Raw genomic sequence first — 23,969 nt, 5'->3', positions numbered from 1 at the left:
CGCCTTCAGCTACCCTCTACGTACCGCATTTCACCCTCGTTCCATGTTTCACTTAAGCCTTATCATGGGACACGCCCAGATTCCTCCTTGATGCATGAACCTCCTCCTCCACTAGTGATTAATGGGGCACCAGCGTACAAGGTAAATGCTCTCTTGAATTCACGGAGAGTCAGGAAACGACTACAATACTTGGTGGACTGGGAAGTGTACGGTCCAGAGGAATGCTCTTGGGTTGACGCCTCTGACATTCTGGACCCCTCACTGGTAGAGGAGTTTCATCACGCCCACCCTGATAGGCCCGCTCCCTGTCCAAGAGGTCGCCCTCGTCATCAAACACCTAGAGGTGTTCCTAGAGGGGATTCTAATCACTTCCGGTTCTCATGCACATAAAAGAGACTCACTTCACTCTACGTGTAGTATCGTTCTTTTGTGTACATACCAAGCCTTGCTGTTCGTTGCCTTGAGATTTACTGTGTTTGACCTAGTTTTTATGACCTCATTTTTGTGATCTTTGCCTTACAATTCGGATTTGTCTCTGCTTTCTGATTTCATTGTTTTGACCTGTGTTCTTCATTTTTTTGACCATGTTTTTGCCTGCTGTGTTTGGTTTAATAAATCTGCTCATGGATTCCAATATTTCCACCTCCGGCGATGCCTTACAGTGTGTGACAGAGAAAGAGAGAGAGAGAGAGAGAACAAATAGGAAACATACCTCTGTTTTCTCAGTCATTATCTGTTCTTCATCACTGTTCAGTAGTCTGTACCAGTACAGCTCTGCCCTCTTTAACATGGAGAACGGTGTGACCGGTACTACATCTTCAGTGTTCAGGTACTGCATCTGCTCCAGGTGATCAATCTCAACCTTTGCTTCCCTGATGTTCTCAATTTTTCCGTCTTTAGCCTGCTGTACAAACTGTTCCACTTGTTGCTGTTGCCTTTGCAACTGTTACACACACACACACACACACACACACACACACTATCTTTATTAACTTTGACCAACATTTTTCTAAACAATTTAAATCTGGCATTATATAAATAAATAAATAAATAAATAAATAAATAAATAAATAAATAAATACAATTCTTTTACAAATCTGCATATTTTTAAATGTTTATCTTTTATCTGTTTATCTTAATGTGTTATTTTTATAACTCCATGTTTATTCCCTTCCCAAACTCAGCAGTGAACTGAATGAAACAGGACTTCCACAGTTCACAGATGTTTAAATAAAACTACAGATGAATTTGATGAATAGAATAAAGTGTAAAGAGGAAAATCTCTAACAAGATAACACACTGTTAGAAACATCATCACAATCTTACTGTGTGTGTGTGTATGTGTGTGTGTGTATGTGTGAGAGAGAGAGAGAGAGAGAGAGAGAACAAATAAGAAACATACCTCTCCATCCCCACACATTAGATGTTGTTCATTGCTGGGTTGTCCACTGTATTGCTTCAGCTCTATCCTCTTTACCCTGCAGAGGAATTTGATTTGTTCTGAATAATCCTTGTTCTTGTACTGCTGCTCCAGCTGATCAAGCTCCTTCTCAGCTTCTCTAATGTTCTGCTGTGTTCCTCCCTCAGCCTGCTGTACGAGCTGGTTCACATATAGCAGCCGGCTGTTCAACTGTTTTACACACACACACACACACACACACACACACACACACACACAAACAAACAAACAGAGTTACTAAAAGACAAATGGAGCTGAAACTGAGTGAAACGGGGATCTGAGTGTGAGAAATGTCCAGGTTTCTCCACACAGAATTTGGTCTTGGGCAAGTTGTCCCTGTGCACTGCTACCTGTCCAGGTAGATTTCATCACATTTTCTTTACTCATCTCTACAATGAAGAATTCTACATCAGCTGTAGAGTACACCTGATTGGTTCTTTCTTCAGTTACCTCATTAGGTAACCAGCCTTTGCACTCCTGGTCCAAAGTCTGGTACTTCTCATTTCCCTCCTCACAGCCCTCCTCCCAAGGCACAGTTAACTCAATGATAAAGATGTTATGGTCTTCCACTAACCAAAAACAATGTATGGGTGAACAGCTGTGTGGACCACTTCCGGGAACTGCAGGTTTTTTTTCAACAGTCGACCCTCATCTCCCAGAAGCTGGCAACTTTGGCTTTGCTGTTTTCCTAAATTGGAATGATCTTGTTCCCTCCTTAAAGAAGGTTAACAACTTCTTTCCAACTATGCCACATTGCCTCTTCTTACACAGTGTTCTTGTGTCAGCGAGGGACAGAAGAACTATGTCATGGTGCCATCTATATCAATCTTGGGTAAGAGATGTTTTACAGCTGGTCAGTGTGTGAGCCAGTGTCCTCTTTTGACCACAAGCTTACAGTTGGGGTCCTCCAAACAACCCCAAAGTGTGCAAGTGTGCTGGTGAAGGGAGAGTGTCATACACAGCACAGCAAGAAAGATATGTAGTATGGCTCCAGTCTCCACAACTCTGCCCATGTGATCTTCCACTTGGGCAAATCCCATTTTGTCAGAAGAACTTTTCCCAACACTTTTCCTCCTCCTGGGCATGAATTTCCACTTGGACAATGTCACACTTAAACATTCCACCTGCATTTCCACCGTTCGAAATGTACCAGCCGTCCCATGCAGGAGTTGCCCACAATGTCACATAACTTTAGTGAACTTTCTGCTTGCTCTATAGCTCCTTTGGCTGCCCACTTGTGGCCAGACCTTTTTGTCCTGTGGACTGGCCCTGATAGAGCAGTTTCCAGGATGCTGTCTAGGTCATCACAAACTGTATCCATGTGATATTGTCCACTGCTGTTGGCCATTGTATTTTAATCATTGATCATTTGTAGCTTGAGTGGTGCCCTCTTGAGAGTGCTGCACATTAGATTGCTAGCCTAGTGTGCTCCTGCAAGTCTTTCCTGGAGCTCTCCAGCATCACCAACCTTTCTCGGTTGTCACCTAGTCTTTCCTGGGAGTCACTGGTCAACCAGAAGTAGAGCTGTACATGTTGATTTGGCGGGAAAACCTCTACTGTGCACAGCCATGACTGCACATTTGCCTCCTCACAGCCCTCCTCCCAGGGCACAGTTTACTCAGTGATAATGATCTTACAGTCTTCGACTGACCACAAAACAATGTCTTGGAGAGCTATGTAGACCACTTCTTGGAACTGCAGTTTTTTTGCATGTGTTTGTGAGAGAGAAAGACATTAACTTCCACTTTGACATACGGTCACTTCCTCATTTCTAATCTTCTGGAGTTGTGTCTGTCTGTCCTAGAGATTCCCTTCTTTCCAAATGCTGCAGTGAACTGAATGAAGTAGGACTTACTCAGTTCACAGATGTTTAAATAAAACTACAGATGAATTTGATGAATAGAATAAAGTATAAAGAGGAAAATAACAAGCTAACAGACTGTTAGAAACATCATCATCACAATCCTACTGCGTTACTGTGTGTGTGTGTGGAAGTGTGAGTGTGTATGATCAAACAACAAACAGGAAAAATACCTTTTTTCCCTCATTCATTAGACGTTCGTCATTGCTATGCTGTACTCTGTACCAGTTCAGCTGCCTCCTCCTTGCACTGCAAAATGATGAGACTCGTACTGAATATTCAGAGTACTGCTGCTCCAGCCGCTTGATCTGCTGCTCCACTTCTCTGATGTTCTCCTCTTTCCCTTCTTCAGCCTGCTGTACAAGCTGTTCCACTTGTAGCAGTCGCCTGTTCACCTGTTACTCACACACACACACACACATATATATATATATATATACATATAAGAATAAGATTTGTGTGTTGCTTCTGCGGTCTTTTATGCATGGCATGTCTGCAGTAACACAGCTTCACACAATCTGATATCTCTTTCTATTTCTATTAAAATGACCGGTGTTGCTGCTGAGGATGAATCAGAAATGATAGAATCCCATGTGTCTGTATGAGTGTGTCTGTATCCATTATGCAGGTTCTGTGACCTCTGTTATATCTCACACACTAAGCTGATATAAGCACTTTGCTGCAGCTTTGGTGTCTGGTTTGTTTGTGTGTGTGTGTGTGTGTGTGTGTGTGTGTTAATTAGGGTGAATGAGAGTGAGTGTGAGAACAAATAAGAAACATACCAGCTGTTTCCTCTTTGCCCTGCAGAACACTGAGACCTTGTCTGAATATTCAGTGTTCTCATACTGCTGCTTCAGCTGATCAAGCGACTCCTTCGCTTCCCTGATGTTCTCTTTTGTCCCTTCTTCAGCCTGCTGTACAAGCTGCTCCACATGTTGCTGCCGCCTCTCCAACTGTTACACACACACACACAAACACACACACACACACACACACTTTGATGACTTATCTATTTATTCAACATGTGTGTGAAAGATGTTTGTCCTTACTAGTTATTCCCTCTTTAGTCTACACAGGACATGGGTCCTGTTGCAATTTTTTTTATTTTAGAGAAATATTTCTGAATGAAACAGGACTTCCACAGTTCACAGATGTTTAAATAAAACTACAGATGAATTTGATGAATAGAATAAAGTGTAAAGAGGAAAATCTCTAACAAGATAAAACACTGTTAGAAACATCATCACAATCCTACTGTCTTACTGTGTGTGTGTGTGTGTGTGTGTGTGTGTGTGAGTGTGTGTGTGAGTGTGTGTGTGTACCTCTTCTCTCCTTAGACGTTCTCTATGCTGCTGCAGCTGTTTCCTTTTTTCATTGCAGAATAATTTGACCTTGTCTGAATACTCAGTGTTGATGTACTGCTGCTTCAGCTGATCGACTGACATCTCTGCTTCATCTATGTTCTCCTCTGTCCCTCCTACAGCCTGCTGTACAAGCTGATCCACTTGACCAAGTCGCCTCTTCAATATTGCCTGTCGATAACACAGAATATTTAATATTTCTTCTGTATAAATACTCACTGTTTGTTTAGTACATTTTGAAGAGTTTTACTATTGAATTACTGTCTCTATGTAGTTTTTGTCCTTTCCCTGAATTCAGCTCGGAAGTAGTGGCAGCAGCACGATTTAGACTTTTTCTTCTTAGCAGTAATCAACTACATTATCACCTGCATTGACAACACTGTCCTCAACAAACAGATCAGCTATGGATCAAAAGCTATGGATAAATGGGGAGGTTCGATCCATGCTGCATGCCCACTTGACTGCATTTGTCTCAGGTAATGCCAGTGACTACAAGAAGGCAAGGTGAAATCTTTACTCGTTTGTGCTAACTGAGGTCTATATTCAATTTGTTCCTCGCACAAGTCTCAATTCCAACCTGCTTAAAGAGGACCACTATCCTAGCACTGCCAAAAAACAAGCATCCTGCCTCGATAACTACTGACCCAATAGTGATGAGGTGCTTCAAGAGAATTGTCATGAGTTACATCCAGACCATCACACTGGACAATCTGGACCCTCTCCAGTTTTCATACAGACCAAACAGATCCACAGTGGATGCCATCAGCACAACTATACATATTGCCCTCATCCACCTGGAAAACCAGTACAGCTATGTTTGAATGCTGTTCATTGATTATAGCTCAGCATTCAACACAGTGATACCATCAAAGCCCACAAACAAGCTTTATAATCTTGTGGTGCCTCCCACCCACTGCATCTGGGTTCTGGATGTTCTTGTGGGCAGAACCAATGGTACATCACTTCTGAGATCTGGACACGAGAGGGAGCCCTCACCCAAGTTTTGAGCCACTCCTGGTTTCCCGCATGGACATAAAAGTGGAGCGTACATCTGGCATGTCGCGAAGTTTCGTCTCTTGTGGACTGACTAAGCATTGCCTCGTGCATTCAGATTATCTTTGTTGTGGATTACCTTGGACTGTTTATCAATTTAAATTCTCTGCCTCGCCTCTGATATGGCTTATTATCGTTATTCTGACCCTGGACTGTTTTCTCGTTTACTCTTCCTCATTGCCCTTTGGATATATTCTCACTTTGTGTATGGGTTACCGTCTCTCACTCTGCCCATGGACTCAGTCTCTTCCGCCTCCGGCGGACACACGCAACAGAAAACTTCACCTCCTACGGATCCAGTGGAATTACAGGTGATCATTGTTCAACAAGGAGCTCTCATTCACTCCTTCCACGATCAAGTCGTGGAGCTTCCGGAGAAATATAATGGCTCGGCGGACCACTATTGGGGCTTCCTCCGACAGTGTGAGATTTTTTTTGCTCATCAGCCTGACGTGTATCACAAGGAGGGAACTAAATGTGCCTTCATGTTCTCACTCCTCACTGGAAGCGTTAGACTGGCCTTCCGCGGTGTGGGATGCTGATCCACAGATCTGCTCGTCCTTCACACACTTTGCAGGTATGGTGTGTGAGATTTTTGAATACCCAGCAGGAGGTAAAGACATTTCACTCCAATTAATGGAATTATGTCAGGTTTCGGATACTGCCACAGACTATGCCATTAAGTTTCGTATGCTGGCGGCTCAATCTGGCTGGAACGACACAGCACTTTGGGCCGTGTTTTGGGAGGGACTGAACCCAGAACTACAAACTGAGATAGCATGCAGGGAACTACAAACCTCTCTTTCCCAATATGTTTCGACTACCATTCATCTGGACAACCTCCGCCAACAACACCGAGCTAGCACTCGTCAACCTGTCCCAGCACGTCTTCAAGCCGAGTTTGCAAGCCCCAGAGAGGAATACCCCGAACCCATGCAGCTGGGAAGATCGGGGTGTCAGAACAAGAGTGCTAGCACTGGACACATATGCGGCTATGCTACTACTGCGGGAAATCCAGTCACCAGATTCACCAGTGCCCTGAGAGGCCATCCTCATCTCAGGTGGGAGAGAGCTCACTCCTATTTAACTTTACGTTGCTTGTGTCTTTGTGCTATGCTAATCAGAGTTTCTCTGTCTCAGCATTAATAGATTCTGGTGCGGCCGTTAACCTTATCGATAAAACTCTGGTGGAGGAACTTCACATCACCACCATCCCATGCACCCCACCTCTAAGGATTACGGCCATAGACAGTCAACCTATTGGAGGAGGCTATCTCACTCGCCAAACTGTACTGCTGGAGCTGCGAGTGGGATTATTCCACAGTGAAATTTATGTCACTTCTACCCCTGCTAACCCTGTCATATTGGACTTCCCTTGGCTCCGTCTGCATGATCCCCAGATCTTGTGAAATAAAGGAGAGCTTCATCGATGCGTCTCCTGCATATAAAGTTAGTGCTCTCCTAAACTCCAGGTGAGTCTGGTCTCATCTTTAGTACCTGGTGGACTGGGAGGGGTACAGACAGAGGACTTTCACCGCGCACACCCTGCTAAACCCGCTCCACACACCAGAGGTTGCCCACATCGTAGAACCCCAGGAGGGGTTCCTAGAGAGGGGGGCTCTGTAACATCACTTCTGAGATCTGGACATGAGAGGGAGCCCTCACCCGAGTTTTGAGCCACTACCGGTTTCCTGCACGGACATAAAAGTGGAGCACACATCCAGCATGTCGTGAAGTTCCGTCTCTTGTAGACTGACTAAGTGTTGCCTCATGCATTCAGATTATCTTTGTTGTGGATTACCTTGGACTGTTTATCGATTTCGTTACTCTGCCTCGCCTCTGATATAGCTTATTACCGTTATTGTGACCCTGGACTGTTTTCTTGTTTACTCTTCCTTGTTGCCCTTTGGATATATTCTCACTCCACATTTGGGTTACCTTCTCTCACTCTGCACATGGATTCAGCCTCTTCCGCCTCCGGCGGACACACTCAACACCCCAGTCTGTTAGAATTGGAAAACATGCATCCAAGTCAATAACCATAACACAGGAACTCTGCAGGACTAGTGCTGAGCCCAATGCTCTACACACTTTACACACTTTTTTCATGCTCTACACATGACTGTGTGGCCTCCCAGAACAACAAACTTGCTGATGGCACAGGTAATTGGATTAATAACTGGAGGCAATGAGTCAGCGTATACAAGGCAAGTGGCTGACTATGTGAAGTGGTACCAGGACAACAATCCTTATCTGAATATTAACAAAAAAAATTGAATGTCATTCCATAGAGAAGGAAGGAGCACATTCAGTATCAGAATACTTTATTAATCCCCTCAGGGAAATTGTTAAGTTGCAGTAGCTCAGTATAAAAGTAAAATAAAATATAAGAATTAAAAATAAATATACATATTAAGTTAAATGTATAGGTGCTGTACAATGCATATATTTCCAAACTTATTAAAATACACTGCTTGAAATATGATACATCAGTGAAACAGATGGCAGAAAAATGTCAGACTGTGATAGAAGTTATACAAGTTAATGCACGTGTAAAGACTTATTGCACTGAAAAATTATTGCACATAATTTGACCAAAATATTATGCATTATAATTATAATGTAACTATATCATGAACCAAGTGTCCAACTGTAACATCACCACTGGTGTCAGGCTGCCAGAGGGAGCCCTTGCCTGAGATTTGGTGCTACCCATGAAGGAACACCTAATTTAAACAATGTGTACACTACATTCAGACGTAAAGTATTGTTCCTTGTGACTTACCGAGCCATTTGCTACCTTTGTTGATTTCTGGATTACTGTGTATGACCTATGTTTTGTCTTTTGGCGTTTTCCGAGTTTTGGTTTGTGTTTTTGTTTTGTTTGTTCCAGTGTATTGTCTCTCCGGTTTTGACCCTTGTTTCCCTGCCTACGGTTTTGACTTCTTGCCTCTTGATTTGGACTTAAAATAAAATAAACTCTGCATATTGATCCTAACACACCTGCCTCCAGAACTTCGTTACAGAATACTTCACCAGAATTGGATCCAGCGGAGTATGCACATCTTCAGGTGGTGGTAGCACGCTAGGGAGCCATTATATGCACCTACCAAGAGCAATTGTCTGCCCTGCAGGCGGTTCATGTGATCACCACCTGCCCAGCTGACACCCCCGGCGGCTGCTGCTCCCACACGCAATGAGCTGGTACTCATGGCTCTCCTGGAGAAGTTTGATGACTCTGCAGACCGCTGCCATGGCTTCTTGCAACAGTACGATACTTCATGCACCAGCCTGACATATACCACAAAGAGACCACATTGTGTGCCTTCCTCCTGTCAATGCTTACCAGGAGGGCTGGGACCACGACCCCCAGGTGAAAACCTCCTTAACATACTTCTCGAGTCTGATTCAGGAGGTTTTCAAGTATCTAGCGGGGGCAGGGGGGTTTTGTGGGGGTGTGACATGTCGGTACAGCTGCTTGAACTGCACCAGGGCTCCGAGTCGGTGGTGGATTATGCAGTGAAATTTCGCACCCTGGCAGCACAGAGCAGGTGGAATGATGCAGCACTTCTGGTCATGTTTCATGAGGGACTCCTTCCAGCCCTGCAGGTGGAAATGGCCTGCCTATTCGAGTACATCACCACCGCCATCCACCTGGAAATCTTCTACTCCAGCAACACCACGGCCTTCATCCATGCGCCTTCAGAGCCCCAGGGACGAGGAACCGGAGCCAATGCAGCTAGGCCAAGCCTGGGTGTGATTCGAAGAGCAACGGTGGTGGCAGCGGCAGCCATGCCTCACCACATCCATAGAAAGCCAAAGCACTGTTGAGAACACCGCGACCCCACGGAAATACCAAGAGCTACACAATGAATATCTCGCTATGCCCTATGGACTCGCCAATGCCCCAGCAGTGTTCCAGGCATTCATTAATGAAATATTCAAAGACCTGATCAACCGTTACATTATTGCCTACATCGATGATATTTTGATCTACTCATTATTCACTCGGCTGCTGCTGCACCAGCTCTATGTGAAGGCAGAGAAGTGCGAATTTCACAAGGATTCCATCACATTCCTGGGATATGTTATCTCTCAGAGGGGAGTAGAAATAGACTCCAGCAAGGTGAAGGCAGTAACGGACTGGCCTGAACCAACCACCATCAAGGAGTTACAGCGATTCTTGGGGTTTGCAAACTTCTATTGACAGTTCATCTGCAACTATAGTACAGCCAATCTGTTTACCTCCCTCATGTGGGGCAAACTGAGGTGATTACAATGGACAGAGCAGGCCCGCACAGCCTTCGCACAGTTGAAGAAGAACTTCACCTCAATCACCCATTCATCGTCGAGGTGGATGCCTCCAGCTGCAGGATCAGGGCCGTGCTTTCTCAGAGCCACGGGAACCCTGGGAAAGTCTACCCCTGCACCTACTTTTCCCAGAAGCTGACCCCAGCGGAAGTGAACTACGATATGGGGAACCATTCTATTTATCAAAGCTTCTATCCATCAAAGTGGCTCTGGAGGAGTGGCAACACTGGCTGGAGGGGGCCTGACCCCCATTCCTGGTGCTGACAAATCAATGCAACTTCAAATATGGCAAACCTGGTGGGTGCTGTTCTTCACAAGGTTCCAGTTCACCATTACATATTGTCCCGGAACAAAGAACAGCAAAGCTGAACTTCATGCATGTTTACTTTACTTTCACATTGTAAGATGTCCAGCAGTTCCATACAGGAAACCAGTAGGATATACCAGGTATACCCATCTTCTGTCCGGTGACATCTGGCCAGAAGGGGCCTTCATGGAAGAATTCCATCCAAAAAGCCACACCTCTGACATGGAAGCAAGACTAAATGACTCAACTGTGTACTAGTACATAGGAACTGGGTGTAGAAAAATGGCAGCAGGTCTCTGGACATATGAGTCAAAATTTGAAATATTTGGCTGTAGCAGAAGGCAGTTCAGTGAAGGGCTGGAGCATAGTACAAAAGAAGATCTGTGGTTAGAATAAAATACAACAATAAAATATACATCATGTTTAAAAGGACAGATGAGATCTCCTAAAATGACACCGACACAAACACAGAGGTGCTGGACACAGTTACTCTTACCTCTTTTCTCCACAGTAGGTATATTCCCACTCCAACACAGCAGCAGAGCAGACTTAGGACTATCAGTACAATCCCCCACACAGGAAAACCAGACTTTTCTACAACACACACACACACACAGACACACACACACCAAACACGCACTTTTAAATAGTTGCTGTTGGTTGTGTTGAGAAGTTCAGGCTGTTGTTCTAATGTCACAGGGAGACACTGTTAATGTGATTGCTGCGCAGTTCCAGTGGACTTTAATGTGGAAAGAATGGAAATAATACAACTAATCAAAAAATAGTCATATTAAAGAGACCGTGTAGACGGAGTGGAGCGCTGGACTCAAATTCCCAGAATGTAATACGGCTAAAGAACGGGTACAGCAGAGACTCGGCTAGTTACAGAGCTAAAAGATGGAGAGTAGCCGCAGTTAGTGGAATCCTGGAGTTTTGGGTCATTTAGGAAACAGTGAACCGAAGTGAAAACACATCAATTTGTACAGGAAAGATACTGATACTAAAAGAACTAAATTAAAATCTAATAAATCCTGGATGCCTTTGAAGATCAGGTGTTAATGATAAATACTGATGAGGTGGTATTTCATTCTGAGACGATTCTGTCCACTGGATTCATGCCCTGTCTAATAGAATTCTTATTAGAAATCTAAATCAGTTCTGCTGTCAGTTATGGAGTGACATGTTTCCTATAATTCAGTGTTAAACTCTTTATGTTACAGACCACACTGAGACGTACCTTCCACAGAGACGGCGTATATCTGAATGTCTTCCTCATTCTTCGTGTCCCGGATGGTGTAACTTCCACTATCCCTCGGCTCCATGTGTCTCAGTGTGAGCTCAGGGTAAGTGAGTGATGTTCTGTCTCTGTATTTATCTTTACACTGCAGTGAGCGATTATTCACACTGCAGATCACTTCATCAGCTGAACCACTGCTTTTATAAATCACCTCCACTGGTTCTGGTACAGACACATGCAGCTTCAGATCTTCACCAAACTTCATCTGAACTGGTGAGAACACAGCTGAGGAGAAAAAACATGGAGGAACTTCAGCTAGATTTAGACACAAACATAAAGCCTTACAACAAGTGCAGTGTTGATGTGGGGGACATTCCTGGTGGTCAGAGTCAGGTTCCTCAGCTCCTTAAAAGACAAGTACACCTCCAGAACAAAAATTTACAAATAATTTACTCACCCCCTTGCCATCCAAGATGTTCATGTCTTTCTTTCTTCAGTCAAAAAGAAATCATGACGAAAAGGTAATGCGTGATGTATGTGGTACTACAAACCCAGTGTTTACTAGTGTGGAGTAGGAGTACTGCTCCAGAGTTGTTGCATGTGAAATGACACTACATATGTACTTTATATATGACCTTTTTTGGTAGTAAAGAGCGTTTGACTTATTTGCACTTCCTTGGTCTTTGCACGTTCAGTTTGTAAAAACTGGGTCTGTAGTTTCATTTACATCATGCATGACCTTTTGACGTGATTATTACGTAGCATCATGAACTCGAGTTCAAGGTGAAAATCAAGTGGAACTGAGACACTCCTCTGTTTTAGATAAACTCCGCCCACATATTTGACTCTCACATAACTTCTGAATAAAGGTGAAGTCTGCAGTTACGTCTGAGGTCTGAATCCTGATGTCTGTCATTTCAGTATTAAACCCTCACTGTTTGATGAACTCCACTCTGATTATGATCCTAATAATTCAGAGTGAAGGTTTTATCAGCAGGAGAAGAGATAAAGACACTTACTCTCTATGATGAGGCGAACATAAGAGAAGTCTGAGTCTTCACATTCACATGCATACACGTTCCTCTGACTGTAATCAGCTGCAGTGATGGTGAGAGAGAGATCTCCTTTCAGGTACTGATCATGAGAGATGCTAAATCCCTTCTCCGACCTGCATGATGTCTGATCACACCGAGTCTGGACAACATCTCGATTATTATATAAGGCCCATTGTAATAAACCAGAACACTGATGTTTACATGAGAGCGTCACTGACTGATGAAGCTTCACTCGTGTAGGACAGACATCAAGAGCTGATACAGGAGCTGAAAGAGAGAATAAAGTGAGAGTGAGGAGTGTGTAGTGTGCATTTTATAGTGTGTAGTTATAGTGTGTATAGTGTGTAGTGTATAGTGTGCATTGTGTAATTGGAGTGTGTGTAGTGTGCATTGTGTAGTGTGTAGTTAGAGTGTGTGTAGTGTTCATTGTATCATGTGAAGTTTGTTGTGTGTACTTAAAGTGTAATGACACTGGCCAGTAGTGAATGTGAGTATATAGTGTCCAGTGTATAGCGTGTAGTGTATAGTGGGCAGTGTGTAATTTATAGTGTATAAAGTGTAGTGAAACATGTGGTGTTCAGTGTGCAGAGTATAGTGTACAGTGTGTAGTGCATATTGTATACTATATAGTGAATTGTATAGTGTGCATTGTGTGTGTACTGTGTAGTGTGCAGTGTGTAGTGTATACTGCATTTACATTTACATACATGGCATTTGGTAGGAGCCCTTATCCAGATCAACATACTAAAGTGCTTTAAGTCTCTATTAAACAACACTTGTTCACAGACATGGGATATGATTAGCCTAAAACTCTGTAGAGAGATTTTAGCTATTCGGACATCTAGGGGAAGTTCATTCCACCACCTTGGAGCCAGAACAGACTGATGTATACCTACCTCTTACCCTGAAAGATGGTGGGACCAGTCAAGCAGTGCTAGTAGATTGGAGGGAGCGAGGTGCAGTGCATGGAGTAGTAGCTTTGAGGTAAGAGGGAGCTGGTCCAATTTTGTCTTTATAGGCAATCAGTGTTTGGAATCTGATGCATGCATGGAGCACAGCAGTGGGATGGTGTGGGAGAACTGGCCTTGGTTACCCCAAGGTTATGAGCAGTGGCCAAAGGGGAGATCAGAGAGTTGTTCAGAGATATTGCATGATCCTGGGCTGGGGATGGATCACCTGGGATTTCCAGCAGTTTATTTTAACTAGAATTGAGTTTCAGCTGATGAGCCGTCATCCATGATGAGATGTCCCCTGGACATGCTGAGATTCAAGCAGAAGCCCTGGTATCTGAGGGAGGGAATGAATCCAAAAGATTGAGAGTGTCATCAGCATAGTAGTGGTAAGAAAACCCATGTGAATATATAACTTCACCAAGAGAGTGAGCACAGAGGGAGAACAGGAGAGGACCAAATACTGAGTCTTGTGGGACACAAATAGAGAGTCTGCGTAGAGCAGATTTTGATCTCCTCCATGTTACCTGATATAAGCAACCTTGCAGGTAGGAAGCAAAACATTTCCATGCTGCTCCAAGAACTCCAAGTCTCCTGAGGGTGTACAAGGGTGTCAAATGCTGCCCAAAGATCAAGGAGGATGAGGACAGATTAAGCTTAGCTGATCCAGCCGCATGTAGTTTCTTGGCAACAGCTAAAAGAGCAGTCTCACTGTGGAATGTGCCGCCTTGAAGCAGCGCACAGTAAGAAATCTGTGTTGAGTTGTAATTTCTTCCACTTCCTCTCTGCTGATCTTTGTTCTCTCTGAAGTCTTCCTCAGTTTAGCAGACAGAGGGTAGGGAGGTCCAAGGATAGAGAGGAAAAGGAATCAGGGTCAGGAAGAGATGAAAGTAGCTGGGGTAGGACAAGTGGAAACTAGCTTCAGGACATTTTCTCCTTTGTGTGTGATTCAACTGTTGAATTTCAAGAATGAAGAATTCAGAAGAATCAGAAGGCAAGAAGACTGAAGCATGTCAGAGGAGAGATTGAAATCACCAAGGACTGTAGAGGGGTGCTGTCAGAAGGGAAGGAACTGTGGAGTGTGTCCATTTGTTCCAGGAAGTCTCCTAGGGAATGAGGAGGGCAGTAGATGACTTTTGATTGAAGAGGTAAGTGAAAGTGTGTGGGATTCAAAAGAACAAATGGTCAGATGAGACAAGGGGAGAGGTGTGAAACACCATCTCTGTGACAACATCAACCGCGTACCACCACCACTGCCTGTTTCTCGTGTTGATTGAGAGAAAGCCCAGGCAGAGAATCCGTTGAATGAATTAGCATAATATCGAAATGGAGTCAGACACTAGTGAGTCAGATTTTTAAGGTTTTACACCAGAATATGTGGAAGAATTGGAACGAAAAACTAGTGAGTTATCGTCAAATGAATCTGACACTGATGTGTTGGAAGTTTCTTCATCGGGTGAAGAGTATTTTGAAAGTGAAAGTGACGATATTCAAGACGCAGTACAGAATTTCTCTGCAACATGGACGATAAATATGACGCCAGTTCATGAGGTAAACTTTGTTTTAAATACTTGTCCAAAGCACAATCTACCACCAGAAGCTAGGCCATTAGAATATTTTTTCATGTTTTTGCCTCAATCATTCTTCGAAACTGTTGCTGAAGAAACAAATGCTGAAGAAGTGATCAGTGCAAGTGGCAGATAGGATCCAATATGGCAGCCCACAGATGCATCAGAAATTCAAGCAAACTTTACAATAAATATTATATTTGGACGTATGGATCTACCAAGACTGTGGAATTACTGGAGCCCAGATATAAGATACAGTGAGGGAAAAAATGATTTGATCCCTTGCTAATTTTGTATGTTTGCCCACTGACAAAGAAATGATCAGTCTATAATTTTAATGGTAGGTTCATTTGAACACTGAGAGAAAATGCATTTCAGAAAAGTTCTACATTGATTTGTATTTTAATGAGTGAAATAAGTATTTGATCCCTTCACAAAACATGACTTAGTACTTGGTGGCAAAACCCTTGTTGGCAATCACAGAGGTCAGATGTTTCTTGTAGTTGGCCACCAGGTTTGCACACATCTCAGGAAGGATTTTGTCCCACTCCTCTTAGCAGATCCTCCCCAAGTCATTAAGGTTTTGAGGTTGATGTGTGGCAACTCAATTCAGCACCCTCCACAGATTTTCTATGGGAGGACCTTAATGTGCTTCTTCTTAAGCCACTCCTTTGTTGCCTTTTTGTAAATTTCCCTTTGGGATGAATAAAGGATCTATCTATCTATCTATCTATCTATCTATCTATCTATCTATCTATCTATCTATCTATCTATCTATCTATCTATCTATCTATCTATCTATCTATCTATGTTGGCCGTGTGTTTTGGGTCATTGTCATGCTGGAATACTCTTCCACGAATTATTTTCAATGCCCATGGCCCCATCTGTCGTCCCTTTGATGCAGTGAAGTTGTCCTGTCCCCTTAGCATAAAAACGCCCCCAAAGCATTATGTCTCCACCTCCATGTTTGACGGTGGGGATGGTGTTCTCGGGGTCATAGGCAGCATTCCTCCTCCTCCAAACACAGCGAGTTGATTTTGGTCTCATCTGACCACAACACTTTAACCCAGTTCTCCAATGAATTATTCAGATGTTCACTGGCAAACTTCAGATGGTCCTGTACATGTGCTTTCTTTAGCAGGGGGACCTTGCAGGCGCTGCAGGATTTCAGTCCTTCACAGCGTAGTGTGTTACCAATTGTTTTCTTGGTGACTATGGTCCCAGCTGCCTTGAGATCATTGACAAGATCCTCCAGTGTAATTCTGGGCTGATTCCTCACCGTTCTCATGATCATTGAAACTCCATGAGGTGAGATCTTGCATGGAGCCCCAGACAGAGTGAGATTGACAGTTATTTTGTGTTTCCTCCATTTGTGAATAATCGCACCAACTGTTGTCACCTTCTCACCAAGCTGCTTGGCGATGGTCCAGTAGTCCATTCCAGCCTTGTGCAGGTCTACAATCTTGTCCCTGACATCCTTGGACAGCTCTTTGGTCTTGGCCATGGTGGAGAGATCTGATTGATTGATTGCTTCTGTGGACAGGTGTCTTTTATACAGGTAACAAGTTGAGATTAGGGGAGTGTTCCCTTTAAGAGACTGCTGCTAATCTCAGCTTGTTAGTTGTATAAAAGACACCTGGGAGCTTGTTCTTGCTGATTGAAAGGGGATCAAAAACTTATTTCACCCATTAAAATGCAAATCAATGTATTTGTAAATGTATGATTTTTTTGTTTGTTGTTATTCTGTCTCTCACTGTTTAAATAAACCTACCATTAAAATTATAGACTGGTCATTTGTTTGTCAGTGGGTAAATGTACAAAATCAGCAGGGGATCAAATCATTGTTTCCCTCACTGTATGGTGATCCCTACATCTCCAGCATCATGCCAAAAACTAGACTTTTGAAGCTAAATCAGTTCATTCACCTGTGGGACACATCAGATTTTATGAAATTACTAAATTGTTACAGCTGTTAATTAGATTTACCTGTCCATCAAACTCAAAATTTACAAAAAAACATAAATTGTAAAGTCATACATGTATAGTATATGTATTGAGAAAGGTTATGTGAAAGTATTAGGATTCTACAACAAAAATTAACAGAAATACAATAAAAAATTGTGTCTGCCTGAATCATAATTAACTGTAAAACAATATGAAAATATTAGGGATTAATTCCCCTAGGGTAATCTGAATGTGAAAGGGTTAAAACATGTGACAGGTCTTGGCAGATTTACCTTTAAATGTGAACCTTCAATTTAAATTAGTAAGCCCCGCCCACAATTTACACCTTAAGGTAGACTGAGACAACTCTTGTATATATTGTTAAATGTGTAGTGTAGAGTGTCTAGTTAGAGTTTATAGTGTGCAGTATGTGGTGTATAGTATGTAGAGTATAGTGTGTTTTTAGAGTATATTATGTGCATTGTGTAGTGTTTATTGTGTAGTATATATACTGTAGTTAGTGTGTGTAGTGTATATTATGTAGTTGTGGTGTATATTGTGTAGTTGTTGTGTAATGTAGTGTTTATTGTATAACTGTTGTGTAATGTACACATTACAACAACAACTTCACAATAAACACTACATTACACCACAACTATACAATAAACACTACATTACACAACAACTATACAATAAACACTACATTACACAACAACTACACAATAAACACTACATTACACAACAACTACACAATAAACACTACATTACAACACAACTACAAAATAAACACTACATTACAACAACAACTTCACAATAAACACTACATTACACAACAACTATACAATAAACACTACATTACATATATATACATTATAGTTGTTGTGTAATGTAGTGTTTATTGTATAGCTGTTGTGTAATGTAGTGTTTATTGTATAGCTGTTGTGTAATGTAGTGTTTATTGTATAGCTGTTGTGTAATGTAGTGTTTATTGTGTAGTTGTTGTGTAATGTAGTGTTTATTGTGTAGTTGTTGTGTAAAGTAGTGTTTATTGTGTAGTTGTTGTTGTAATGTAGTGTTTATTGTATAGCTGTTGTGTAATGTAGTGTTTATTGTGTAGTTGTTGTGTAATGTAGTGTTTATTGTGTAGTTGTTGTGTAATGTAGTGTTTATTGTATAGTTGTTGTGTAATGTAGTGTTTATTGTATAGTTGTTGTGTAATGTAGTGTATATTGTATAGTTCTTGTGTAATGTAGTGTTCATTGTATAGTTGTTGTGTAATGTAGTGTTCATTGTATAGTTGTTGTGTAATGTAGTGTTTATTGTATAGTTGTTGTGTAATGTGGTGTTTATTGTGAAGTTGTTGTTGTAATGTAGTGTTTATTGTGTAGTTGTGTTGTAATGTAGTGTTTATTGTATAGCTGTTGTGTAATGTAGTGTTTATTGTGTAGTTGTTGTGTAATGTAGTGTTTATTGTGTAGTTGTTGTGTAATGTAGTGTTTATTGTATAGTTGTTGTGTAATGTAGTGTTTATTGTATAGTTGTTGTTGTAATGTAGTGTTTATTGTGTAGTTGTTGTGTAATGTAGTGTTTATTGTATAGCTGTTGTGTAATGTAGTGTTTATTGTATAGCTGTTGTGTAATGTAGTGTTTATTGTGTAGTTGTTGTGTAATGTAGTGTTTATTGTGTAGTTGTTGTGTAATGTAGTGTTTATTGTGTAGTTGATGTTGTAATGTAGTGTTTATTGTATAGCTGTTGTGTAATGTAGTGTTTATTGTGTAGTTGTTGTGTAATGTAGTGTTTATTGTGTAGTTGTTGTGTAATGTAGTGTTTATTGTATAGTTGTTGTGTAATGTAGTGTTTATTGTATAGTTGTTGTGTAATGTAGTGTATATTGTATAGTTCTTGTGTAATGCAGTGTTCATTGTATAGTTGTTGTGTAATGTAGTGTTCATTGTATAGTTGTTGTGTAATGTAGTGTTTATTGTATAGTTGTTGTGTAATGTGGTGTTTATTGTGAAGTTGTTGTTGTAATGTAGTGTTTATTGTGTAGTTGTGTTGTAATGTAGTGTTTATTGTATAGTGGTTGTGTAATGTAGTGTTTATTGTATAGTGGTTGTGTAATGTAGTGTATATTGTGTAGTTGTTGTGTAATGTAGTGTTTATTGTATAGTTGTTGTGTAATGTAGTGTTTATTGTATAGTTGTTGTGTAATGTAGTGTTTATTGTGAAGTTGTTGTTGTAATGTAGTGTTTATTGTGTAGTTGTTGTGTAATGTAGTGTTTATTGTATAGTTGTTGTGTAATGTAGTGTTTATTGTATAGTTGTTGTGTAATGTAGTGTTTATTGTATAGTTGTTGTGTAATGTAGTGTTTATTGTATAGTTGTTGTTGTAATGTAGTGTTTATTGTGTAGTTGTTGTGTAATGTAGTGTTTATTGTATAGTTGTTGTGTAATGTAGTGTTTATTGTATAGTTGTTGTAATGTAGTGTTTATTGTGTAGTTGTTGTAATGTAGTGTTTATTGTATAGTTGTTGTAATGTAGTGTTTATTGTATAGTTGTTGTAATGTAGTGTTTATTGTGTAGTTGTTGTAATGTAGTGTTTATTGTGTAGTTGTTGTGTAATGTAGTGTTTATTGTATAGTTGTTGTGTAATGTAGTGTTTATTGTGTAGTTGTTGTGTAATGTAGTGTTTATTGTGTAGTTGTTGTGTAATGTAGTGTTTATTGTATAGTTGTTGTGTAATGTAGTGTTTATTGTATAGTTGTTGTGTAATGTAGTGTTTATTGTATAGTTCTTGTGTAATGCAGTGTTCATTGTATAGTTGTTGTGTAATGTAGTGTTCATTGTATAGTTGTTGTGTAATGTAGTGTTTATTGTATAGTTGTTGTGTAATGTGGTGTTTATTGTGAAGTTGTTGTTGTAATGTAGTGTTTATTGTGTAGTTGTGTTGTAATGTAGTGTATATTGTGTAGTTGTTGTGTAATTTAGTGTTTATTGTATAGTTGTTGTGTAATGTAGTGTATATTGTGTAGTTGTTGTGTAATGTAGTGTTTATTGTATAGTTGTTGTGTAATGTAGTGTTTATTGTATAGTTGTTGTGTAATGTAGTGTTTATTGTGAAGTTGTTGTTGTAATGTAGTGTTTATTGTGAAGGTGTTGTGTAATGTAGTGTTTATTGTATAGTTGTTGTGTAATGTAGTGTTTATTGTATAGTTGTTGTGTAATGTAGTGTTTATTGTGTAGTTGTGGTGTAATGTAGTGTTTATTGTATAGTGGTTGTAATATAGTGTTTATTGTGTAGTTGTTGTGTAATGTAGTGTTTATTGTATAGTTGTTGTGTAATGTAGTGTTTATTGTATAGTTGTTGTGTAATGTAGTGTTTATTGTATAGTTGTTGTGTAATGTAGTGTTTATTGTATAGTTGTTGTGTAATGTAGTGTTTATTGTGTAGTTGTTGTAATGTAGTGTTTATTGTGTAGTTGTTGTGTAATGTAGTGTTTATTGTATAGTTGTTGTGTAATGTAGTGTTTATTGTATAGTTGTTGTAATGTAGTGTTTATTGTGTAGTTGTTGTAATGTAGTGTTTATTGTGTAGTTGTTGTGTAATGTAGTGTTTATTGCATGGTTGTTGTGTAATGTAGTGTTTATTGTGTAGTTGTGGTGTAATGTAGTGTTTATTGTATAGTGGTTGTGTAATGTAGTGTTTATTGTATAGTTGTTGTGTAATGTAGTGTTTATTGTATAGTTGTTGTGTAATGTAGTGTTTCTTGTGTAGTTGTTGTGTAATGTAGTGTATATTGTGTAGTTGTTGTGTAATGTAGTGTTTATTGTATAGTTGTTGTGTAATGTAGTGTTTATTGTATAGTTGTTGTGTAATGTAGTGTTTATTGTATAGTTCTTGTGTAATGTAGTGTTCATTGTATAGTTCTTGTGTAATGTAGTGTTTATTGTATAGTTGTTGTGTAATGTAGTGTTTATTGTATAGTTGTTGTGTAATGTAGTGTATATTGTGTAGTTGTTGTGTAATGTAGTGTTTATTGTATAGTTGTTGTGTAATGAAGTGTTTATTGTAGAGTTGTTGTGTAATGTAGTGTTTATTGTATAGTTGTTGTAATGTAGTGTTTATTGTGTAGTTGTTGTAATGTAGTGTTTATTGTATAGTTGTTGTGTAATGTAGTGTTTATTGTATAGTTGTTGTAATGTAGTGTTTATTGTGTAGTTGTTGTAATGTAGTGTTTATTGTGTAGTTGTTGTGTAATGTAGTGTTTATTGTATAGTTGTTGTGTAATGTAGTGTTTATTGTATAGTTGTTGTGTAATGTAGTGTTTATTGTATAGTTGTTGTGTAATGTAGTGTTTATTGTATAGTTGTTGTGTAATGTAGTGTTTATTGTATAGTTGTTGTTGTAATGTAGTGTTTATTGTATAGTTGTTGTGTAATGTAGTGTTTATTGTGAAGTTGTTGTTGTAATGTAGTGTTTATTTTGTAGTTGTGTTGTAATGTAGTGTTTATTTTGTAGTTGTGGTGTAATTTAGTGTTTATTGTGTAGTGGTTGTGTAATGTAGTGTTTATTGTATAGTTGTGGTGTAATGTAGTGTTTATTGTATAGTTGTGGTGTAATGTAGTGTTTATTGTATAGTTGTTGTGTAATGTAGTGTTTATTGTATAGTTGTGGTGTAATGTAGTGTTTATTGTGTAGTTGTTGTTGTAATGTAGTGTTTATTGTGAAGGTGTTGTTGTAATGTAGTGTTTATTGTGTAGTGGTTGTGTAATGTAGTGTTCATTGTATAGTTGATGTTGTAATGTAGTGTTTATTGTATAGTTGTTGTGTAATGTAGTGTTTATTGTATAATTGTTGTTGTAATGTAGTGTTTATTGTATAGTTGTTGTGTAATGTAGTGTTTATTGTATAGTTGTTGTGTAATGTAGTGTTTATTGTATAGTTGTTTGTTGTAATGTAGTGTTCATTGTATAGTTGTTGTGTAATGTAGTGTTTATTGTATAGTTGTTGTGTAATGTAGTGTTTATTGTGAAGTTGTTGTTGTAATGTAGTGTTTATTGTGTAGTTGTGTTGTAATGTAGTGTTTATTGTGTAGTTGTGGTGTAATTTAGTGTTTATTGTGTAGTGGTTGTGTAATGTAGTGTTTATTGTATAGTTGTTGTGTAATGTAGTGTATATTGTGTAGTTGTTGTGTAATTTAGTGTTTATTGTATAGTTGTTGTGTAATGTAGTGTATATTGTGTAGTTGTTGTTGTAATGTAGTGTTTATTGTATAGTTCTTGTGTAATGTAGTGTTTATTGTATAGTTGTTGTGTAATGTAGTGTTTATTGTATAGTTGTTGTAATGTAGTGTTTATTGTGTAGTTGTTGTGTAATGTAGTGTTTATTGTATAGTTGTTGTAATGTAGTGTTTATTGTGTAGTTGTTGTAATGTAGTGTTTATTGTATAGTTGTTGTAATGTAGTGTTTATTGTATAGTTGTTGTAATGTAGTGTTTATTGTATAGTTGTTGTGTAATGTAGTGTTTATTGTATAGTTGTTTGTTGTAATGTAGTGTTCATTGTATAGTTGTTGTGTAATGTAGTGTTTATTGTATAGTTGTGGTGTAATGTAGTGTATATTGTGTAGTTGTTGTGTAATGTAGTGTTTATTGTATAGTTGTTGTAATGTAGTGTTTATTGTGTAGTTGTTGTAATGTAGTGTTTATTGTGTAGTTGTTGTGTAATGTAGTGTTTATTGTATAGTTGTGGTGTATATTGTGTAGTATATAGTGTGTATTTGTGGTGTATTGCCATGTACCAGTGGTGAATGTGAGGATGAGGAAGACCAGGACACAGTGATGAAGCCTGCAGAACTGCATGGCTGTGGAGACACAACACCACCATCAGCACTGCACAGGTGGAGAATAAAGCAGGAGACAGACATGGACTCATAGCAACACTTTATCATTAAAGCTGCAATTTACTGAATTCACTCACTTTTACACACATTCAGCAGTCAGTCAGCTTTGATCCTAATAAACACTTTTCTAACAAACATCACACACACACATGCTTTAAAAACTGAAAGAAAAGCTTCAGGGTTTAATCATCAGATCCAGCTTCTGATAACTGTGCTGAAAATTCAGCAGCTGAGTTCCTCAAACTGCAGACAGAAATCATTTCTACATGACACTTTCTCCTGCTTCAGCTGTTTTAAAGAAAAGAAGCCGAGAGGAACGTCAGTAGAACATCTCCAGCATTTCTTCCACAGCATTAGACTGAATTACTCTGGAACTTTATTTAACACTCAATAAAAACTCTGCTTTAATGAGGATTGGAGTAACAGAGAAAACACTTTACTAAAACACACAGAAGAGGATTCCAGCTACAGTAAATACACTACAGGACAGATATATAAAATAAATATATAAAACAGTACTGACCAGTGTACAGTCTGTATGGAGCAGTGTGTAAATAAAAGATTCTTGTAAACATCAGCAGCAGTTGCTAGCAGCATTAAAGTGAATGTGCAAAGAACGTAAACAGCAACATGTTTCAGCATGTTGTGGAATAGCAGTTTGCTATCAGCAGGAAAAGCATTAAAAGATATCGAGTGTGTCAGTTTGAAACAGATGTTATTGTAACCATAAATACCTTTATATAGTCCTAATACTGTAACGATATTACGATTTTTTATGTTGTTTTTTTTTTTTTACAGATTGAATATTACATATACAAGCGATGGAACCACAGGTTCTGCATTCAAATGAAGAAACAGTAGCGCTGGTACTAGTGCAGTGACAGAAATCTGGAACTGTGATATGAATCTGTTAACTGTACTCTCTCTGTTTTATATAGTAGATTTATTCAAATTAGCT

The 23,969-nt window shown here is 39.6% G+C and overlaps 1 protein-coding gene across 1 annotated transcript in view; it reads right to left on the bottom strand.

The window, feature by feature from the left end:
- The window catches only part of LOC131343201 (trichohyalin-like), a 30,499-nt gene extending 6,803 nt beyond the window's left edge, over positions 1 to 23,696 (bottom strand). The window contains exons 1-10 of the mRNA XM_058374693.1: positions 23,535 to 23,696; positions 22,910 to 22,972; positions 12,609 to 12,911; positions 11,590 to 11,874; positions 10,849 to 10,946; positions 4,643 to 4,852; positions 4,103 to 4,273; positions 3,494 to 3,715; positions 1,403 to 1,630; positions 713 to 943 (exon numbers count right to left, since the gene is read on the bottom strand). Of these exons, the coding sequence (XP_058230676.1) occupies positions 713 to 943; positions 1,403 to 1,630; positions 3,494 to 3,715; positions 4,103 to 4,273; positions 4,643 to 4,852; positions 10,849 to 10,946; positions 11,590 to 11,874; positions 12,609 to 12,911; positions 22,910 to 22,972; positions 23,535 to 23,586 (1,863 nt within the window). The 5' untranslated portion in view covers positions 23,587 to 23,696. The remainder of the gene's footprint in view (positions 1 to 712; positions 944 to 1,402; positions 1,631 to 3,493; positions 3,716 to 4,102; positions 4,274 to 4,642; positions 4,853 to 10,848; positions 10,947 to 11,589; positions 11,875 to 12,608; positions 12,912 to 22,909; positions 22,973 to 23,534) is intronic.
- Positions 23,697 to 23,969: the final 273 nt, after the last annotated feature.

Source organism: Hemibagrus wyckioides, linkage group LG22, assembly GCF_019097595.1.
Source record: "Hemibagrus wyckioides isolate EC202008001 linkage group LG22, SWU_Hwy_1.0, whole genome shotgun sequence".
Lineage (NCBI taxonomy): Eukaryota > Metazoa > Chordata > Actinopteri > Siluriformes > Bagridae > Hemibagrus > Hemibagrus wyckioides.
This window is presented reverse-complemented; position numbering and strand designations above follow the sequence as displayed.